At 38.3% G+C, this 19762-nt stretch overlaps 1 protein-coding gene across 2 annotated transcripts in view; it reads left to right on the top strand.

The window, feature by feature from the left end:
- The window catches only part of LOC126163161 (DNA excision repair protein ERCC-6-like), a 145286-nt gene that overhangs the window by 29133 nt on the left and 96391 nt on the right, over positions 1–19762 (top strand). For both annotated transcript variants that reach the window (XM_049920099.1, XM_049920100.1), the window contains exons 4-6: positions 2841–3095; positions 9789–9901; positions 11852–12007. In XM_049920099.1, the coding sequence (XP_049776056.1) occupies positions 2841–3095; positions 9789–9901; positions 11852–12007 (524 nt within the window). The remainder of the gene's footprint in view (positions 1–2840; positions 3096–9788; positions 9902–11851; positions 12008–19762) is intronic.

Genomic DNA, 19762 nt, shown 5'->3' with positions numbered 1-19762 from the left:
TGCTACCAGTGTTAAAGACTGCGATGGAGCTCCGTATGCCACGGCAAACTGGCTGGCACTGACGGCGGCGGTGCACAAATGCTGCGCAGCTAGCGCCATTCGACGGCCAACACCGCGGTTCCTGGTGTGTCCGCTGTGCCGTGCGTGTGATCATTGCTTGTACAGTCCTCTCGCAGTGTCCGGAGCAAATATGGTGGGTCTGACACACCGGTGTCAATGTGTTCTTTTTTCCATTTCCAGAAGTGTATCTTGTTCCTGAAAAGCACAGATCATGTTTACAATTTATGTTTAAATGCTAAATTTTTGATAAAATCAACACGAAAAACAACTTTAAGTTTTATGTCGTGTTTTGTACCACAGTTTTCAAAATGAATTTATGAGGTGCACGTGATTTTACTTGAAGACAAAGGAAGAACAGAAGTCTGTATATATACACCAGGATAAATAAACAAACATGCAAATTGCATGAATTTTGCAACTTCGCTGATTTTGTGTCCTCTTTTACACTAGTGTGCCAAAGATGAACACTTCATTAGTACACCTCACAAATACAATGTGAAATGTGGAGTACAGGAAACGCACATCTGCTGTGACAGCTAATGCAACATACTCTCTGCCCTATAATTTATGGTGGCATGTGGAGTATATACTTAGATGTAAAACTACCAAGAACATTAAACTGGCTAAAATTATACTTCGAAGCTAACTGAATGAAAAAATTTTAATAAACAAATTATTTCCCGTCTTCATTAATTACCTCCTAATGCTGGAAAGATTAAAAGATCAAATCATTGTATAAAAAGAAAAACCAGCAAATAATTTCAAGTTATATACTAATATTGTTAATCAATACCTTAGTTAGTAAGGTATTAGAAACTCTTATCCTGTCTGAGTTCAGTGCTTTCATGTTAACAGACTTCTGATAGTCATAGCATAGATTTAGAAAATATCTAAACATTGTTATAGAAAATACATTTTTTAGTCAACCAGAATGTACAAGACAGTAGGTGTATTTTATTGACATGGCACTTGTCAGGTACAAGTGTGCTGTGGGTGCCTTAATGTGCATAACTGTCACAGTCACTGAAGAAGTTCAGAGATGAGTGTATTCCTGGCATAAAAACCATGCCAGCACAGTAACTACGTGGCAACTTGAACTAATAACCGTAAAAAACATATATGTATTTGAGCAGTAATGTTTATAATGGATGAGTAGCTGTAGTATGTTTTGAAGAAGAAAGAATTTTGCGCCAAGTTTGTCATGCGCACCTTAACTCGAAAGCAAAAACCATGATACTTGGGCATCTGCCACGATTTCATTGATGTGAAACAGTGGACAATTCTGGAAAAAATTGTGTCATTTATGATAAGATAAAGTTTTCAGTACTGGTAGTATAGTTCTCTGGTATTATTGTTCTCATAGTTGTTTGGATCTATACAGGCAGGTGAGTACATTTGAGTTTTTCTAAGAAACATTAAGAGAATATAAGAATGTGAGAGAGAAAGATTTCTTAGTATAGAAAAACTGTCATTACTTCTACAGAACATTGGAGTAAGAGTTCTGAACCTTATACATCAGCACGTGTAACACTCCAGTCTATTTGTCATGTAGATGATAAGGGTCCCAGCACAGTGTATTCAGGTGACACAATTCAGCCATACAGATCTGTGTGCATATGATTGTATGTATATGTGTATATGTAATCTAGCACAGAAAAAATTTGTCCAAAAGTTAGCAAAGTTTGCAGTATTATTTATGTGCTTGTCAATGACGTAGTGCCTCTACTATTCAGCGAGTTGTTACCTTCACTCTTAAATTATTTATGGTCTACCAGGACTTCCAATTACCATAGCTGATAGTTCCTCAGAACTCAAATCATCTGAAAGTGTTCATGAGACTCATGGGAAGGTAGTATGTTTTAGCATCATGTTTGATTTCAGAAAAGCTGCTTTTCCAGCCAGCTGCACATGCACTTGATGGTTTGACATTAGTACACCCATGTCAGCTAGGTAATTATCATATTTCATGATGTTTATAATACAGTACTTTGATGTCTATAGTAAATGAAATCAATCAATTTTACTCATACGCTGAAGCAAACTTGTCCATTTGTTGTTTGGTGGGGGGGTTCCAGTATTCGATCTGGGGCTGAGCTTTTGAACACTGCAGCTTTCAGTAAAAATATATTGCAGTAGTTTTACGTGTTTTGTTTGTTCACTTCACTTTAGTGACAGGTCTGCATGTACTGGAGCAGCACACTGATTTAAAATTGGGATTGCCTACAGCAAAGTTCATGAGTTTTATTTGTATTAAAAGCTTTTCATGGGTGAAAACTTACGTAGTTGATAGTTCAGTATCTTTTAAACAGTTATTAAAGGTATTTGAAAATCTATCTTTGTAACTTATAAAAATGATCTTTATATCACTGTGTGTGTTTTGTTTTACTGATATAAAACTTCAGTGGTCTCAAATAAATCATATTTAAAATTTTGTTTGATTTTTTGCTTCTAAAACAGTTTGTTTTAAAATATAATGGCAGATGATTTTTATTTACATCATTTTTTCCATGATTTCCACTCACATCTAGAAGTTTCATCTGCTTGTACATTCTTTGGTAGGGTCTTATTGTTCAACAGAGGAATTAAACTTAATGAAATTGAAACATAAAATAGATTAGATAATTGGCACAGTTTAGAACATTGCACATGAATCAGAATGAGCAAAAATGGTGTTTTCTGTTCTGTAATATAACAGCTATATAATCCAGATGTGGTATGCATTATTTTTTTATATAAACACTTTCTTTTTGAAGTATAATCATCCATTGTATTTGTCACAGTGCGCCACGAGTGGATCAGACACTCTCAGAATTTGAAAAATATCTTGAGGCTCAGTCAAAATTGCAGCAGACACAAAGGAAGAAAGTTCTGCTGAAAAAGAAAGCTCTCCGCTTAAATTGTGAAGAGGCAGTTATTCAAGAAGGAAAATCAGTGACTCCTAAAAAGAAGTCATCACCTCTGAAGAAAAGTATTCTTCTACCAAAGAAAAGAAAGAAAAAAGAAAAACTTGGTTCTTCAACTAGTGAAGATTATCAGTAAGTCCATTGTTAATTTCCACCATATGCTTGCTTGTTCATTTGATATCAATAATACTAGGGTTAAATAAAACTCCAGTAAGGACATTTGTCATAGTAATTTGAGAGGTTGTGTATGTATTGCCTATAATGCAACTTTATGAATTATAAGCTATTACACAAATTTACAGAACAAATATGAATTACTAAACTACAGTTGAGAAGACAGACAACTACCTCGATCTGAAATAGTGTCTCAGGTAAACGCATAAAAATGGATATGTTTGTTCGGCTTTCAAACCGCTAGCTGTAGTCAGAGAATCCTGTGTTTATAGTGAGTGGCAGCTGCTGTGTAAGAGCACTTTTGCCACCTCACAGATTTATTTATTTTTTCTCGGAATGCTGTTAAACGTAACATAGATGTGGTAATTTGAAAATAAGGCACTAAATCCGCCACGCTATGTGACATTTGTACTCCTCTAAACTCTGTGAAACTTGGCATAAGGGTCGTGAGCATGCCTTCAGTTGTGCACGTTTAAGGTGCTTTTGTGCATGTGCAACTAGAATGATGTAGTTGCCTTATGGGCCAAATACATTCAGATTCAATAAAAATGCCCACTGTTTTCATCATGCACAGCTAGCCCTCTGCTCAAGTACAAGTTTACGCCAATTCCTCCAGGTGGTAGCACACTGCAGCAAACTTACCACATTTGCTTGGCATAAATCATGCTAGATGGTAGCACACTCCTCAGATGTGCCAATTCTTTTATTATACAGTAAAATTAGATAATATATCATTATATGTTATAGTTGTACTGATAGAAAAACCTATTTTGTGGATTTCTGAATGAGTTATAGTATATTAAATTTTGAATTTTATCATGCAGTGGTCCATTTGAGGCTCTGAGAACCATAAGGGCCTTAGATCATCGATTCTGAGACTAGCATTTATTCACGTTTTTCACATATGTTGATATTACGGCGAGTCAAGTTTATCTGTGCTGTAGGCCCGCATTGTATATTCGAGTATCAATGTTCACGGAAAGCTGTTTCGTTCCTCCAATATTCTCTTAAATGTGGGGTGATTACGATGTGCGTTTGGCCCTTACGGTTCTCAGCACTTCATTTGTATTCTAGTCAGTGACCATGTTGGTAGACGTTACTACTTGAATTTATTAATTTGCAAAAACGGCCGTTTGTGTTTGGAATTCGGTTTTTACTGTGCAGGATGGGCAGTGGCAATGTGAACTCTGTTGAATCTGTTTTAAGTGCTCACAGAAAGTAGATTACCAAGAAAAGTTAACCACAAAAGAACTAGGGCCTCTGAGACCAGATCCATTGGCCGAGAAAGTGACAAAATCAAATAAGCTTAAGTAGAAGCGAACATTTAACAAAGAAGTGTACAATAAGTTTAAGTTGTTGCATGGGTGCAGCGTAAGAATGTCTGATTTTTCAGCCCAGAAGTTAATTTGTGAATTAATGCAGGTGTTAGGGATCATGTACATTTTTCTGAAATAATGAAAAGCATGAAAACCGCCACTTACACAAATGTGCGAAACAGAGAGTAGAGAAAGCTTACATGTTATTTTGTTCTCGGTCTAAACTACACTTAGCCACAAAACAACAAAATTCCACAAAAACAATCCTTCTTTTGCCAGAAAAGTAATGCATATTATTGTTATTATTATTATTATTATTATTATTATTATTATTATTATTATTAGCGGTGCCTGTAGTTGTATAAATTTGTTCATAAGCATAACTGTTATACAGCAGGTGCTATTAATTTCACACTCACAAATTTATCGGAACGTAAGAATTTGTGAACACGTGGAATGTATACTCAATAGTAGCACCACTATTTGGAGCAAACCAGGTTTACTTTAAATACATGCTGTAACAGCAGCGTGTGTTAGTTACCTTTTGAGATTAGGCGTCGTGAGTTGATTTTAGTCAAGAATACCTTTAAGGCGACAAAAACTCCATTATCAACACCTCACTGATTTTGTACGAGGTTGTGTAATAGAACTACGAGAAGCTGGCTGTTCCGTCTGCAATACTGCAAAAAGACTTGGCAGGAGTGTAGCCACTGTACATGATTGCTGACAGCAGTAGTTATGAGAATCTATGGTGGCAAGATGCCTAGGCTCCTTAAGGCCATGTTGTATTACCAAGAGAGAAGACCATCAGGTTTAGTGTATGACTCTGGCACATCATACTGTATCTGCAGCAGCAATTTGAGGAGTGATTGGCACGACAGTGACACAACAGACAGTTACAAATTGGTTACTTCGAGGGCAGCTCTGAGCCAGGTGCCCTGTAGTGCATTTCACTGACCCCAAATCTCCGCCATTTGTGACTTCAGTGGTGCCAAGGGAAAACTCATTTGATGGTAGGGTGGACGTCTCTAGTGTTTTCCGATGAATGTTGGTTTTGTCTTGGTACTGGTGATGGCCATGTGTTGCGTAGGAAGGGGCCATTTGAGGACCTCACAGAACCTGCCAGCGTGCTGGACACACTGTACCTTCATCTCGACATATGGTCAGGGGTGCTATTTTGTGTGCCAGCAGGAGCACTCTTGTGGTTACCCATGCACCCTGACAGCAAATTTGTATGTCAGTCTGATGATTCAACCTGTGGCTGCTATTTATCCATTAACATTGGATAATGCTTGCCCACACACCACTTAACCCAACTTGCTCTACAGAGTGTTGACATGTTGCCTTGGCGTTCTTGATCACCAGATACATCCTATTGAGCCCATGTGGGACATCATCAGAGAATGCCTCCAGTGTCTTCGATAATCAGCATTGACTGTCCCTATATTGACCGATCAAGTGCTGCAGGCATAGAACTCCATCCCTGACATCTGGCACCTGTACAACACAATGCATGCATGTTTGCATGCCTGCATTCAATGTTCTGGTGGTTATACCATTTATTAATGTACCAGAATTTCAGATTTGGAGTGGCTTATCTTGCACTTACATTAACTTGTGATCATGCAATGTTAATCACTTCAATATGTTACCTAGACAGTTGTATTCCCAAAATTTCATTATTTACATTAATTATTTTTTTGTTTTGTGATTTTTTTCTGTTGACTTTCAAGTATGACTCACGAACATTACACAATAAACTTTCTTGAGTTGCTGCGCCCTCTAGCTCTGAATCAGTAGAAGTCATTAAACCTGGAACTACTCATATTGCTAGAGCTTTGTCTTGTAACAGTGTCAACCTAACAGTTTATACTTTATATGGTGTTGCTCATAATTGTGAAATCAAATTAAATATTGGGTTGGACTAAAACTTCAATATTAGTGGAGCTGTTATCAAGTAGTGTACAGCATACTTCTGTTTTTATTTAATATATAGCAATTTACAAAGTGGTGGTTAATCTGGGAACTAATGACAAAGCCTAAACAATTGAAATACAATCATAATTGTACATACTTTTCACACTCGTTTTGGAATGCATCCCAGTTTCTGAAGTGTTGATTGGGATTGGACCTGACAACAGAACATTGTTATGTATATCATGTCCTACAGAACTATATTACTTTATGCCACTGTGTATATACTTACATTTAACTTCTTGGTGACATTTATAGGATGTTATTCTGTCATTGGATCCACTACCTTATGTGATCAATCATCATCTGTTATTAATGGATAATATGTACATCACATATTTTTCTTTAAAATTCATTTTTAGCATACATTGTAACAAGTTTTGTTATTTGAAGTTAGAAAACTTTTTCGCTCTGTCTTTGTTAAGATCCTGCCTTTATTTTCAGACAATCTTAACTGGAAATTTCACTTTACCACATCTTCTCAGGAATTCCTTATACTGAACTTATAATCGTACTATGATTAAAACACTATCTTCCCACTATCATTATTTTCACAAGGCTAGTGTCTGCAAATATTTCAGGAATCTCTTACGTGCAGCTTGGTCTCCTCATCCTTACAACATTATCTCATTACAACCGAAGTTTTATCACAGGCTTTTCATTCCAGGTGAACTGATAGTTGCATGGTTAACCTCTGTGATGACCTCAACCCACAGGAAAAATAATTATCAAAATCTGAACTGTGAAGTCATCCAAAATTCTAGTTGGAAAACCACATTCTTTGTTAAACTTCTCAATTGGTCACGATCCTACTTTGTTTATGAACTGTAAACTGTAATATTCACGAGAAACTGCTCTGAAATTAACCTGAACCGACAAAATTGTGTATATATTCTCTGAAACTTCAAAGGAATTAGAAAAAGTGACAAAATTTCGTGAATCACACACAATACTGTTAACAATCGCATGAACACTGGGGGGTTTCACCATACATCTTCCCAGTTTTGAGTATAACCAGTGTCTCTTAATACTATGACTCGTAGCAATACAATATCAAAAAAACATTTATTACTGGGTAAAGAGTCACTACGTGATTTGACAGCTGACATTTATAATTCCCGCTCACGTCAGGAAAAGCACCAATACGGGAATAGCAGCTTTTACATTATTGGTCAGAACGCAAGCAATTATGGCAGTCGCCGTAATTTTCGTGCGAGGCCATATTTCGCGACAAAATACTCTTATTAGTTACTGTCATATATCTAGTCTCATAACAATACATAAAACTACATAAAATAACTACAATAATTTTGACATGCAAGGAGAATTAGTCCTAATGAGAGGAAGAAGTTTATATTTACTGGTGTTTCAACAATGACTACCAGGCAACTTTTAATTCACTGATTGTAATTTTATTTTCGTTAGCAGAAAGCAAACAAACTAAACAAAGAATTTAATTAAACAGAGCCTGTAATTCTTATACTTTTAATAGAGAAAGAGAAAGAAAGTTTCTAGGTCAGGGGATAGCGTTCAGCGAAGTCCCTTAACTTTTTGTTGCATACGAAGTGTTGCGTTAGGCAGCACGATGTCAGCAGGTTACGATGGTGAGAGCAGGATACAGACAGTTCCGCTGGTTAATCTTCTCCGGCGAAACGCAAATAAAATTCCGGCACAGCTGTATCATTAACCCCATGGTGATTAACAAACCACAAGACGCCAATATACGAACGTTGTTGACATGTCCTCTCTTTCAAAGTACATGACGTAGGCATTGCTTGTTTTTACACTTTATGCACTGTCCGTGATGCTATCGTCCATAATTACACGGTTCGTCACATTCATATAGTCTTAGCCACAAATACACAGTTCATAGAATTGTTCATGTTTGTGAAGCCCACCGTAAACAATGTCCACTCTGTTCTCGCATTTCAAACTTCGACAACGTCACTGAAAGCCATTTATATTGCACAGTTAATTAGTCTTCATTTTCATGACTTGATAGAATGTGATATACAACAGTTCCACCACCCAAAACCAATACCAATAAAGTTCATTCAAATAAAGGCACAGTTCGTGTCGGCCACAACAAAGTAATGTTAGCGGCACTTTCACAGTCCGGTTTATTTGCTCTTAAAGTTCACTGGCGATGGCATTACATACCGCAGTGGTAAAGAGAATTAACAATCTGATAGTTCGGTATCACTGTCCATACAACTACGTATGCTTTTCATGGAACACAGTACTATTTTTCCCGCGCACGCTTCACACACACGCCATCCACCATCCCCTCTACTACGCAACAACCTTTCAACTCTCGATATCACTATCGCTGTCCCCTGTCTATAGATGTTATATCGTTACCGTAAATTACATAAACCTTTATAAATGTTATTGACTGCATTTTTCACAATTAATAATATTCCAAAAGAGAACTTAAGAAACTTTACCACAGGTACAAAGCAAGAAACATATTTATCCATTGGCAAACGAAATAATCACAATTACATCTTTACATTTAAAAACCACAGTAGAATGTTACATAATCACAATTAGAAATGCCCATATGAACAAAAGAAAAATAATAGAAATCTATAGAAAATCACGAAAAAAAAATTTATAGGCGTAATTAGCAATGCCTTCACACCTCACAGGTGAAAAGGAATCCTCAGCTGTTTGATTTGATATTTGTTCTGTCTGCATTCAGATGATTAGCAAACTGACTTGGTAACCACACCATATTTCCAATGCCCAACTTCTGAATCCATAGTTTTTTTTTCTTCTGTCTAAACCATGTACTTCCAGTTCTACTTCCTTCCACAGATCTGCAACATAAACATGTTAGTTGCAAACTTCAAAATAACTGCTGAACACTTCTGTACCTTTGTTGTTAATCATCTGCAACCTCCTGTGTAGCAGCTTTTTCCGTGTGTTAAAAGACACTAACCATTTTCTATACCATCTGAAATCGATACACATCCCACTGCCATTCTAGTCCCTCCTTGTCACCAGCGATGTTACCTCTTTCCTTACAAATACAGTATTCCACAAATGCATGACCTGCCTGGTAATGAACTTACACCAAAATAGTGCCCTGTTGGAATAAGCTAATAATACCCTTATTGTAATTAATTTTATGCTCACCTTTAAGAATCTCTTTAAAAGTGGCATGCAAAGAAACTGATCAGGGATCACTGGTACAGCCATAGAATTAGGGATGGTTCCTTCTTGTCCAGGCCTTTTAGGTTACTTACAGATGGGCCTCTTAGAGTCAGTTGATATCGGGCCCTTAATTCTAACACTGTAATACTTAGAAACAATTTGATTGATTGGTAAAACTTTTTAGTCTTCATTTTTAAATTAGGGATCAGTTAAAGAGGCCAGGAAAGCTGCTATCTGAGAAGACTGCACTCGATGATAGTGATGAGGGTAGTGAATACATACCATCAGAAGATGAATTACGGGAAGCAGAAGATGGTAAGTTCAATTTATTTCATAGGGTTTGTAAATTCTTATTTTATTGCAGATTTTACATAAGTCTCGTACACATATATACTGTTCACCACCATTTTCTTTCTTGCGTAAAATTGATATATTTTTCTGTAAATTACTTACCTGTGGTTTTTCTTTCCTTTCTTGACTTTCAGTATTGTTATAACAAATATTCTGTCAAGCCTTGGAGATCCATTCATTTGCCCACATTCGAGCTGCTGCTGAATCACTAGAATTACTTCTGTGGCTACACAAACATGGTGATACCAGTGCAAAAAATATTTTGGTACTGAATCTACATGAATTATTGGGGTGAAATGAATGGAAAGTAAACGGGATGAGATAGAGAAAGGAAGGAAATAATGACTTCCAGCTGCACAAGGAATTGTGGCTATGCAATGACGGGAGCTGAAAAATTTGTGTTGGACCAGGAATCAAACCCAGATGCTCCGCTTCTCTAGTATGGTTGCCTTAACCGTCTTGGCCATCCGGATGTGCTTTCTGTCTTGCCCAAATAGCCAACTTCCTGCTCACCGCATTGCAATGACCCCCATCCATTAACCCCCTACTCACAGATTTCTGGTTCCCTTAGGAGTTTGGACACTATTTGTGCATCTGGCAAACATCTGTCCAACAGGACAGACACCACTCATATTTATAATGCTATGAGCTGTTCAGTGGAAAAGTTTCAGTGCAGATGCACAAACAGCGTCTGAACCCCTACGGAATTGGGAATTTATGTGTAGGGGGTTATAATGGGCAGGGATCATTGCGGAGCGGCGAGCAGTAAGTTGGCAATTTGGGTCAGACGGAAAGCATGTCCATATGGCTGAGGCGATTAAGGCATCAAAGTGGAGCATCCAGGTTCAAGTCTCAGTCAGGCACGTTTACAGGTCTCACCGTTGCCTTGCTGCAATGCTCTGGCTGGCTGGTAGTCATTATTTCCCTCCTATTTCTTTCTCATCTTGTATCCTTTCCGTTCCTTTCACCCAGGTTATTCATGTATGTGGCCTAGCTGCCCCATCATGAGTTGTGTCTGTTCTGTCAGACACATCTATCATTGTGAATAGTTGCTTTGTGGTGTAATATGGAGGTGTGAAATATTTCGTGTTATGTGCTAGTCAGTGGACAAGCATGTCACAGCTAACAGACACAAAAACTAAATATCTCTCTCTCTCTCTCTCTCTCTCTCTCTCTCTCTCTCTGTGTGTGTGTGTGTGTGTGTGTGTGTGTGTGTGTGTGTGTCAGAGAGAGAGAGATCTGCTGATCAGTGCTTCCAGTTTTTGGTGGGTGGTGATCTCTCCTCTCACACCTATTACCTTCCTTTCAGAATTCACCAGTATTGAAGTAAACAGTATTTGTAAATAGTTTGTTTCATGTTTATCAAACTGCTTGTGTGGGGATCTTGTCCAGTTTCTGAGAATGTTCTGAGAGGGTTCTTCAAGGGTTTAGATTACTAGAAAAAATTTTTTTTAACTGAGGTGTCATATTATGGTAGGAACAATATACACATCTTGGAACTTTGAGATATTTGAAGAGATTGGTGGAAGAAAGTGCTAACCCTTATTTTAGTAAGGATTACTCAAATCACTTTATCTGTTGTGTATTAGATTGCAGCACACACTGGTAACAGTTTACGTGCACTCCTAGAAAGTGCAGCATACTATTTAAATTATTTCATCCTTTTCTATTTATGTTGTTATCTTTGAATTTAACCAATCTAGTAACACATAACAACTCAAAGTACTCTCTTGTGGGTTAGCACTTTCTTCTGCTGACCCATCATTTGGGAACAAACATGTCGAAATTACGTGTTTATTGATTTAAATAGGTATTTATTGTCTCCAGTTACTTGATATGCATCAACAGGCTTCCAAAATTCTTCCTCATTAGAGAAACAGTTTCTCACGTCTGTATTACATTGACATTGTTTAGATGAGAAGAAAACGAGAAAATGGGAAGGACCATCACTGCATCATGTAAAGAAACGCCGACGACAGAAACTTATTTCACCACCTGAAGAATGGTGTTCTGATGACAGCGACTGGGATTATTCTGATGAAGAACGAAGAGTGAAAAGAAGGAAGAGAAGTAAGGATTCATTTCCTGTCAGTCCAGTGCACTTCTGTGTAAAATGCTGTATTTATTTCTTATTTAATTTTTGCCATTATCACTGTACGCTTATGGCCTTGTTCACAGTAATGAGATTCTATGTAGCACGCTTCGCAATCTTAATTCGTATTGTGAGCATTATAAATAATTAACCGAGATATAGCGTAGACACCCCCTTAAAGGCTAGAAAAAAAAATGGTCTTTCCTTTTTGAACAATTGTTTTTGTTTATAAATATTTCTATTTTCCCCAGCTTGACAAGGTATCAGCTGCTTTTGCAGAGCTAAAAGGTTTAATTTTAGTCATCCTAAAGTCACCTCAATAAAAATCAGAGACAATATCTTTCAACATACCTACACTAATGATGTGGCACCAATTGGGCTCTGAAGAGTGAGAGTATGTAGTGTTGTCCAGTATCAAATTTTGATATGCCTCATTTTCTCAAATATCCACTATTTTACATTTACAAATGAAATCTGAAGAAAATTTTTATGTATTTTTCATTCTTATGTGACATTAAGAATATTTTCTCTTATTACTAATACTGATCTTTTCCAATGTAATCTTGCTGTATTTTGTGCATATCACACACATTTTTCTATCTAACCTATTAATAACAATAATTCGTAGTACAGTATTCTGTTATTACCCTACAAAGTTTATCACAAGGATATTGGTTTGTGATCATTTATTCATCTCTACACTTCATTAATTTTGCTATCATTGTGTAAATAAGTAACTTATCGTATATCTGTTACATAGTCTCCTTTAATTTTGTCATTATTTTAAATCCTGCCTTGAAATAAGATTGCTTTGCTTACTGTTTCCCAAATATGCAGCATATCATCGCAGTGTATATTTAGTATTTGCTGTAGGGTTTTTCTTTGCCGTATGATGGACTTCCATTGTCTGCCTTTGTGCTGTGCACTCAAGTTCAGTGAGATGGTATTCATACAGCAACTTGCAGTTTTCATTTTGTGACATTGATTATTAGTACTGTTTTCAGCACCATCTAAAAGACAGCAGAACTAGTTTTTGTTTTCTTCTTTATATTTTATGTGTATCGTAGTTCAAGTAGTGTAGACTTACACCACCTGCAGCACCACAGTCAGGTAGTTTGAGCTTCATAGAGTGGTAAATTGATAGTTGTGGTGACCCAAGGGGAAACATGTGTAACTGAGATTCCCAGGCAGCAGTATAGTAACACGTTAATAAAAGTCAATTAATGCTTATAATCTCACACATAATACAACAGTGGTGCAGACAGTAGTCTTTTAATTGCTCAGTGGTACAATACAATTCACTTATTTGGTCAGCTGATTGATGAAGTCAATTGGCGGGCCAATCACTGAATCAAACCAACTGGAATTGTCTTACTGAGTTCAAGTCCAACTAGGAAGTTACTGTCCATGAATGTCCATGAATGCAGAATCAGTGGTGAATGGTGGTTCCACACGGTGATGGTTTGGCTGCTCGCTGGCCAGTTAGAGATGATGCACAGTTAGGCCGTGGTCGGTATGGTGAGTGATGGTTTTCTGCTGGTGACGGTGTAGCTGCTCATTGCCCGAAGTAGTGTCATGAGGTAGTGGTCGGCAAGAAGAGTAATAGCTTCCTGCTGGTGACATCTTGGCTTTTTGTGAACATCCAGGAGTTGTGATTATCTGCACTTGGCTCCTTGAATGGAATTAGTTGATTAGCGGCCAGGCGGCGTCTTAAATGCAGTCCCAGCGGAAGATTACTCGGTTGTCCTTCATTGGGCATGTGACCAGCATATGAAAAATGGTTCCATGAGTGTTTCTGCATCAGCAATGATTTGGGTTTCTGTGGAAATTGCCATGTCTAGATTGTGAACATGTTGTCATATCAGCATATGTACACTGGCCAGTGTTTTCATTTACAAGCAGTGTACACCAGCTGGTGTTAGACACCAGTTGGTATCGCAGCCTGCCACCTGCCAGTTGAGGTTGGTTGCTGAATAGTTGTCATCCTAGGATACACACAGGTATACAGCAGTAATCTCGTTTTGTTGTCTGCTTTTGTGCTGTGCACTTGAGTTCAGTGAGTTAGTATTCATATAGCAGCTTGGCACTTTTCATTTTGTGACATTGATTATTAGTGTTGCTGCGTCACCATCTATAAGACAGCAGAACTTTGTTTTCTCATTTTCATTTTGTGTGTGTCGTAGTTTAGTAGTTTAGATTTATGCCATCTGCATGCCACTGTTGGGTAGGTTGAATGCTGTAGAGCAGCCACTTGGTAAGACAACAATGCTCATTTGATCTTTTATTGTTTACTTAGTTTTTTCATTTGAGTTTTAGTAGTAGAATGGGCAGGAACTGTGCATGCTATGTGTTGGTGCAGTAAGAGCTGACCTTAGTTCACATACTGCTGAAGACACTTAGCCACAGTCAGACATTTGCAGGCTGCTGCTTCAGAGTATAGAAGTAGCAAGGAAACTAGCTTGTCACATGTGACACCTCAGGTGTTGCTTTTTCACTTATAGGCTCTGTTGCTAGGGAATCTTCCAGCATACCCAACAAGTTGGAGCTGTGCTCACCTCGGAGTGAGTGATAGCCTGTAATGCATTTGCGTCGCTCGAGGTAGAGTGTCGATGTGGGGTCTGGTTGTCTGATCTTGCGATTCACGCTGAGTAAACAAGTGGCTGCTCCTTAAAAAGGGTCTGTCTGAGCAGACACACAGATGGAAAGGGGAGAGGTTTGCAAGGGAGCTCCAAGCTGTGTGCATTGTGGGGCCCCTTAGGGAAGTAACATCCGGGGCTGGAAAAAAGTCCTTTTAGTGGGTGCAGGGTGCAGTCAGCTTCAAGTTATGGCTCATGTCGCCACCAATAATGCCTGTCACTGGGATTCTGATGCCATCCTTGGTTCATATAGGCTGGTGGCAGAAGTGGTGAAGACTGTTGACCTAACTACTGGGGTGCAAACATTAGAGTTCTTTCATTTGGAGCTGAGTGGAGAGTCCAACAAGAGGCTCTCATCAATTTGTGATGGTCTTGGTTGCAGATCTATGGCTGCGTTATGTGGTGAAGAATTGTAGGGCTCCCCTTCCTTGATAGGTCATCAATCACTACACAGAGGAAGCAGCTACTTGGGTAAAGTAGTTCTGGAGTAGACATCGGATATTTTAGGCTAAACAGTAGTTTTAGATTCTTTCATGAACACTCACCAGTCGATTTGCGAAGACTGAAGTCAGATCATATACAAAAGTAGACACTTCACATATCATAATTTTACCAATAAATTTCCATAGTATTTGTTACAAAGTTCCTCATTTTCCCGCCTTTCAGTAAACCTGTCGCTACTCAAATTATACACAGAACTGAAAATGGATGAAGTTCATAGTAGAAAGATCCGAAATATTTAACAAGCAGACAGGTTGGATGTCTTAGAAGGGGTTAGATTCTAGGGAGTGGGAGTGTTTATTGCATATTAGACAAAAATAGTGTGTCTTTAGATGTCAAAATTGAGTCTAACTGCAAAGTTATATGAATACAAGCTGCTGGCCAAGGTGAACTCAAATTAATCATCAGATGTTTCTACCAGTTACCAGGTTCTACCATAACAGTTGTAGAAAGATAGTCCAAAGATAGTTTACGCTCTGTAGTGCAGAAGTATCCTTATCATGCAATATTAGTTGGAGGTGACTTTAACCTACAGAGTAAAGACTGAGAGATGTATGGATTCATTTTAGGCAGTATTGACAGACAGTCTTGTGAAGTAGATCTGAACGCCTTTGCCAAAAATTGTCTTGAGCTGCTAGCTGAATAACAAACTGGAAATATTTTATACCTTGCAGCTACAAACAGGCCTGACCTTATCGACAGTGTCAGTTTAGAGACAGGGATTAGTTATCACAATATCATCAAAACAATGATGGTTACTAAAGTTAATAAATCCATCAAGAAGTTTAGGAAAGTTTTTATGCTGGAAAGAGGATATAAGTAGTTGTTAGTATCCTAATGTGAATGTCATGTGACTAGGGCCTCCCATCGGGTAGACCATTCGTCGGGTGCAAGTCTTTTGATTTGACGCCATTTCAGTGACTTGCACGTCAATGGGGATGAAATGAAGAAGATTAGAACAACACAACACCCAGTCCCTGAGCAGAGAAAATAGCCGACCCAGCCGGGAATCAAATCCGGGCCCTTAGGATTGACATTCTGTCATGCTGACCACTCAGCTACCAGGGGCACATGTTAGTATCCTACTAATCAATGAATGGACATTATTTATTTCAAACATGACAGAAACAGAGGGATTATGGGCCAAAGTTTAAACTGTTTGTAAACTGATCTCTGGAAAGGTATCTACTTACTCTAGAGTAAGTGCATTAAAGCTGGAAGAGACCCACCATGGTTTAATAACTAACTACAAAAAATGCTAAGGAAGTAGAGATTGTTGGTTCACTCCTGATTCAGAAAAGAACATGGAATGTCAGTTTGCAAAAGTTAGTAGAAATTTGTGTTTCTGTAAAAAGATCGATGGTTGGAACATACGCCAACTTACATCATCATACCATAGCAAAATCTCTTGCTGTGAACGAAAGGAAATTCTGACTCTGTGTAAAAATCACAAAGTGGATCAAAGGCTTCTATTCAGTCACTCGGCTTCTGGTCATGTCTGGTGATAGAAGACAGCAAAAGGAAAGGTGAAGTTTTAAATTTCGAGTTTATAAAATTATTAACTCAAGAGGATTGTCCACACCATTGCTAAACCATCACACAGTCTCCTGTTTGGAGGACATAGAAATAGGGATTCATATGGAATCCCAGTTCGGTTTTACAAAGAGTGTTCAGCATTGTTCCCTTACTTAGAGCTTGCATTTATCGTGAATCATTTAGGGTGAAGTCCAAAGCTTGGAGTCAACTGGAAAAGAGCAGAGGTGACTCCTGTATATAAGAATGGTAGAAGAAAAGACCTGCAAAATTACAGACCAATATCTTTAGTGTCAGTTTGCTGGAGAATTCTTGAGCATATTTTAAATTTGAATATAATAATTTTCTTTAGACAGAAAAGCTGTCCACAAATCAGCATGAATTTACAAGCGTCACTTGTGCGGTGGTTGTTGTTGTTGTTGTGGTCTTCAGTCCTGAGACTGGTTTGATGCAGCTCTCCATGCTACTCTATCCTGTGCAAGCTTCTTCATCTCCCAGTATCTACTGCAACCTACATCCTTCTGAATCTGCTTAGTGTATTCATCTCTTGGTCTCCCTCTACGATTTTTACCCTCCACACTGCCCTCCAATGCTAAATTTGTGATCCCTTGATGCCTCAAAACATGTCCTACCAACCGATCCCTTCTTCTAGTCAAGTTGTGCCACAAACTTCTCTTCTCCCCAATCCTATTCAATACCTCCTCATTAGTTACGTGATCTACCCACCTTATCCTCAGCATTCTTCTGTAGCACCACATTTCAAAAGCTTCTATTCTCTTCTTGTCCAAACTAGTTATCGTCCATGTTTCACTTCCATACATGGCTACACTCCATACAAATACTTTCAGAAACGACTTCCTGACACTTAAATCTATACTAGATGTTAACAATTTCCTCTTCTTGAGAAACGCTTTCCTTGCCATTGCCAGTCTACATTTTATATCCTCTCTACTTCGACCATCATCGGTTATTTTACTCCCTAAATAGCAAAACTCCTTTGCTACTTTAAGTGTCTCATTTCCTAATCTAATACCCTCAACATCACCCGACTTAATTTGGCTACATTCCATTATCCTTGTTTTGCTTTTGTTGATGTTCATCTTATATCCTCCCTTCAAGACACCATCCATTCCGTTCAACTGCTCTTCCAAGTCCTTTGCTGTCTCTGACAGAATTACAATGTCATCGGCGAACCTCAAAGTTTTTATTTCTTCTCCATGGATTTTAATACCTACTCCGAATTTTTCTTTTGTTTCCTTTACTGCTTGCTCAATATACAGATTGAATAACATCGGGGAGAGGCTACAACCCTGTCTTACTCCTTTCCCAACCACTGCTTCCCTTTCATGCCCCTCGACTCTTATAACTGCCATCTGGTTTCTGTACAAACTGTAAATAGCCTTTCGCTCCCTGTATTTTACCCCTGCCACCTTCAGAATTTGAAAGAGAGTATTCCAGTTAACATTGTCAAAAGCTTTCTCTAAGTCTACAAATGCTAGAAACGTAGGTTTGCCTTTTCTTAATCTTTCTTCTAAGATAAGTCGTAAGGTCAGTATTGCCTCACGTGTTCCAACATTTCTACGGAATCCAAACTGATCTTCCCCGAGGTCGGCTTCTACCAGTTTTTCCATTCGTCTGTAAAGAATTCGCGTTAGTATTTTGCAGCTGTGACTTATTAAACTGATAGTTCGGTAATTTTCACATCTGTCAACACCTGCTTTCTTTGGGATTGGAATTATTATATTCTTCTTGAAGTCTGAGGGTATTTCGCCTGTCTCATACATCGTGCTCACCAGATGGTAGAGTTTTGTCATGACTGGCTCTCCCGAGGCCATCAGTAGTTCAAATGGAATGTTGTCTACTCCCGGGGCCTTGTTTCGACTCAGGTCTTTCAGTGCACTGTCAAACTCTTCACGCAGTATCTTATCTCCCATTTCGTCTTCATCTACATCCTCTTCCATTTCCATAATATTGTCCTCAAGTACATCGCCCTTGTATAAACCCTCTATATACTCCTTCCACCTTTCTGCCTTCCCTTCTTTGCTTAGAACTGGGTTGCCATCTGAGCTCTTGATATTCATACAAGTGGTTCTCTTCTCTCCAAAGGTCTCTTTAATTTTCCTGTAGGCAGTATCTATCTTACCCCTAGTGAGACAAGCCTCTACATCCTTACATTTGTCCTCTAGCCACCCCTGCTTAGCCATTTTGCACTTCCTGTCGATATCATTTTTGAGACGTCTGTATTCCTTTTTGCCTGCTTCATTTACTGCATTTTTGTATTTTCTCCTTTCATCAATTAAATTCAATATTTCTTCTGTTACCCATGGATTTCTATTAGCCCTCGTCTTTTTACCTACTTGATCCTCTGCTGCCTTCACTACTTCATCCCTCAGAGCTACCCATTCTTCTTCTACTGTATTTCTTTCCCCAATTCCTGTCAATTGTTCCCTTATGCTCTCCCTGAAACTCTCTACAACCTCTGGTTCTTTCAGTTTATCCAGGTCCCATCGCCTTAAATTCCCACCTTTTTGCAGTTTCTTCAGTTTCAATCTGCAGTTCATAACCAATAGATTGTGGTCAGAATCCACATCTGCCCCAGGAAATGTTTTACAATTTAAAACCTGGTTCCTAAATCTCTGTCTTACCATTATATAATCTATCTGATACCTACTAGTATCTCCAGGATTCTTCCAGGTATACAACCTTCTTTTATCATTCTTGAACCAAGTGTTGGCTATGATTAAGTTATGCTCTGTGCAAAATTCTACAAGGCGGCTTCCTCTTTCATTCCTTCCCCCCAATCCATATTCACCTACTATGTTTCCTTCTCTCCCTTTTCCTACTGACGAATTCCAGTCACCCATGACTATTAAATTTTCGTCTCCTTTCACTACCTGAATAATTTCTTTTATCTCGTCATACATTTCATCTATTTCTTCGTCATCTGCAGAGCTAGTTGGCATATAAACTTGTACTACTGTAGTAGGCATGGGCTTTGTGTCTATCTTGGCCACAATAATGCGTTCACTATGCTGTTTGTAGTAGCTAACCCGCACTCCTATT

The sequence above is a fragment of the Schistocerca cancellata genome, chromosome 2 (assembly GCF_023864275.1).
Source record: "Schistocerca cancellata isolate TAMUIC-IGC-003103 chromosome 2, iqSchCanc2.1, whole genome shotgun sequence".
Taxonomy (NCBI): Eukaryota; Metazoa; Arthropoda; class Insecta; order Orthoptera; family Acrididae; genus Schistocerca; species Schistocerca cancellata.
Note: the sequence above shows the minus strand (reverse complement) of the source record. Positions and strands in the feature narration are given on the sequence as shown.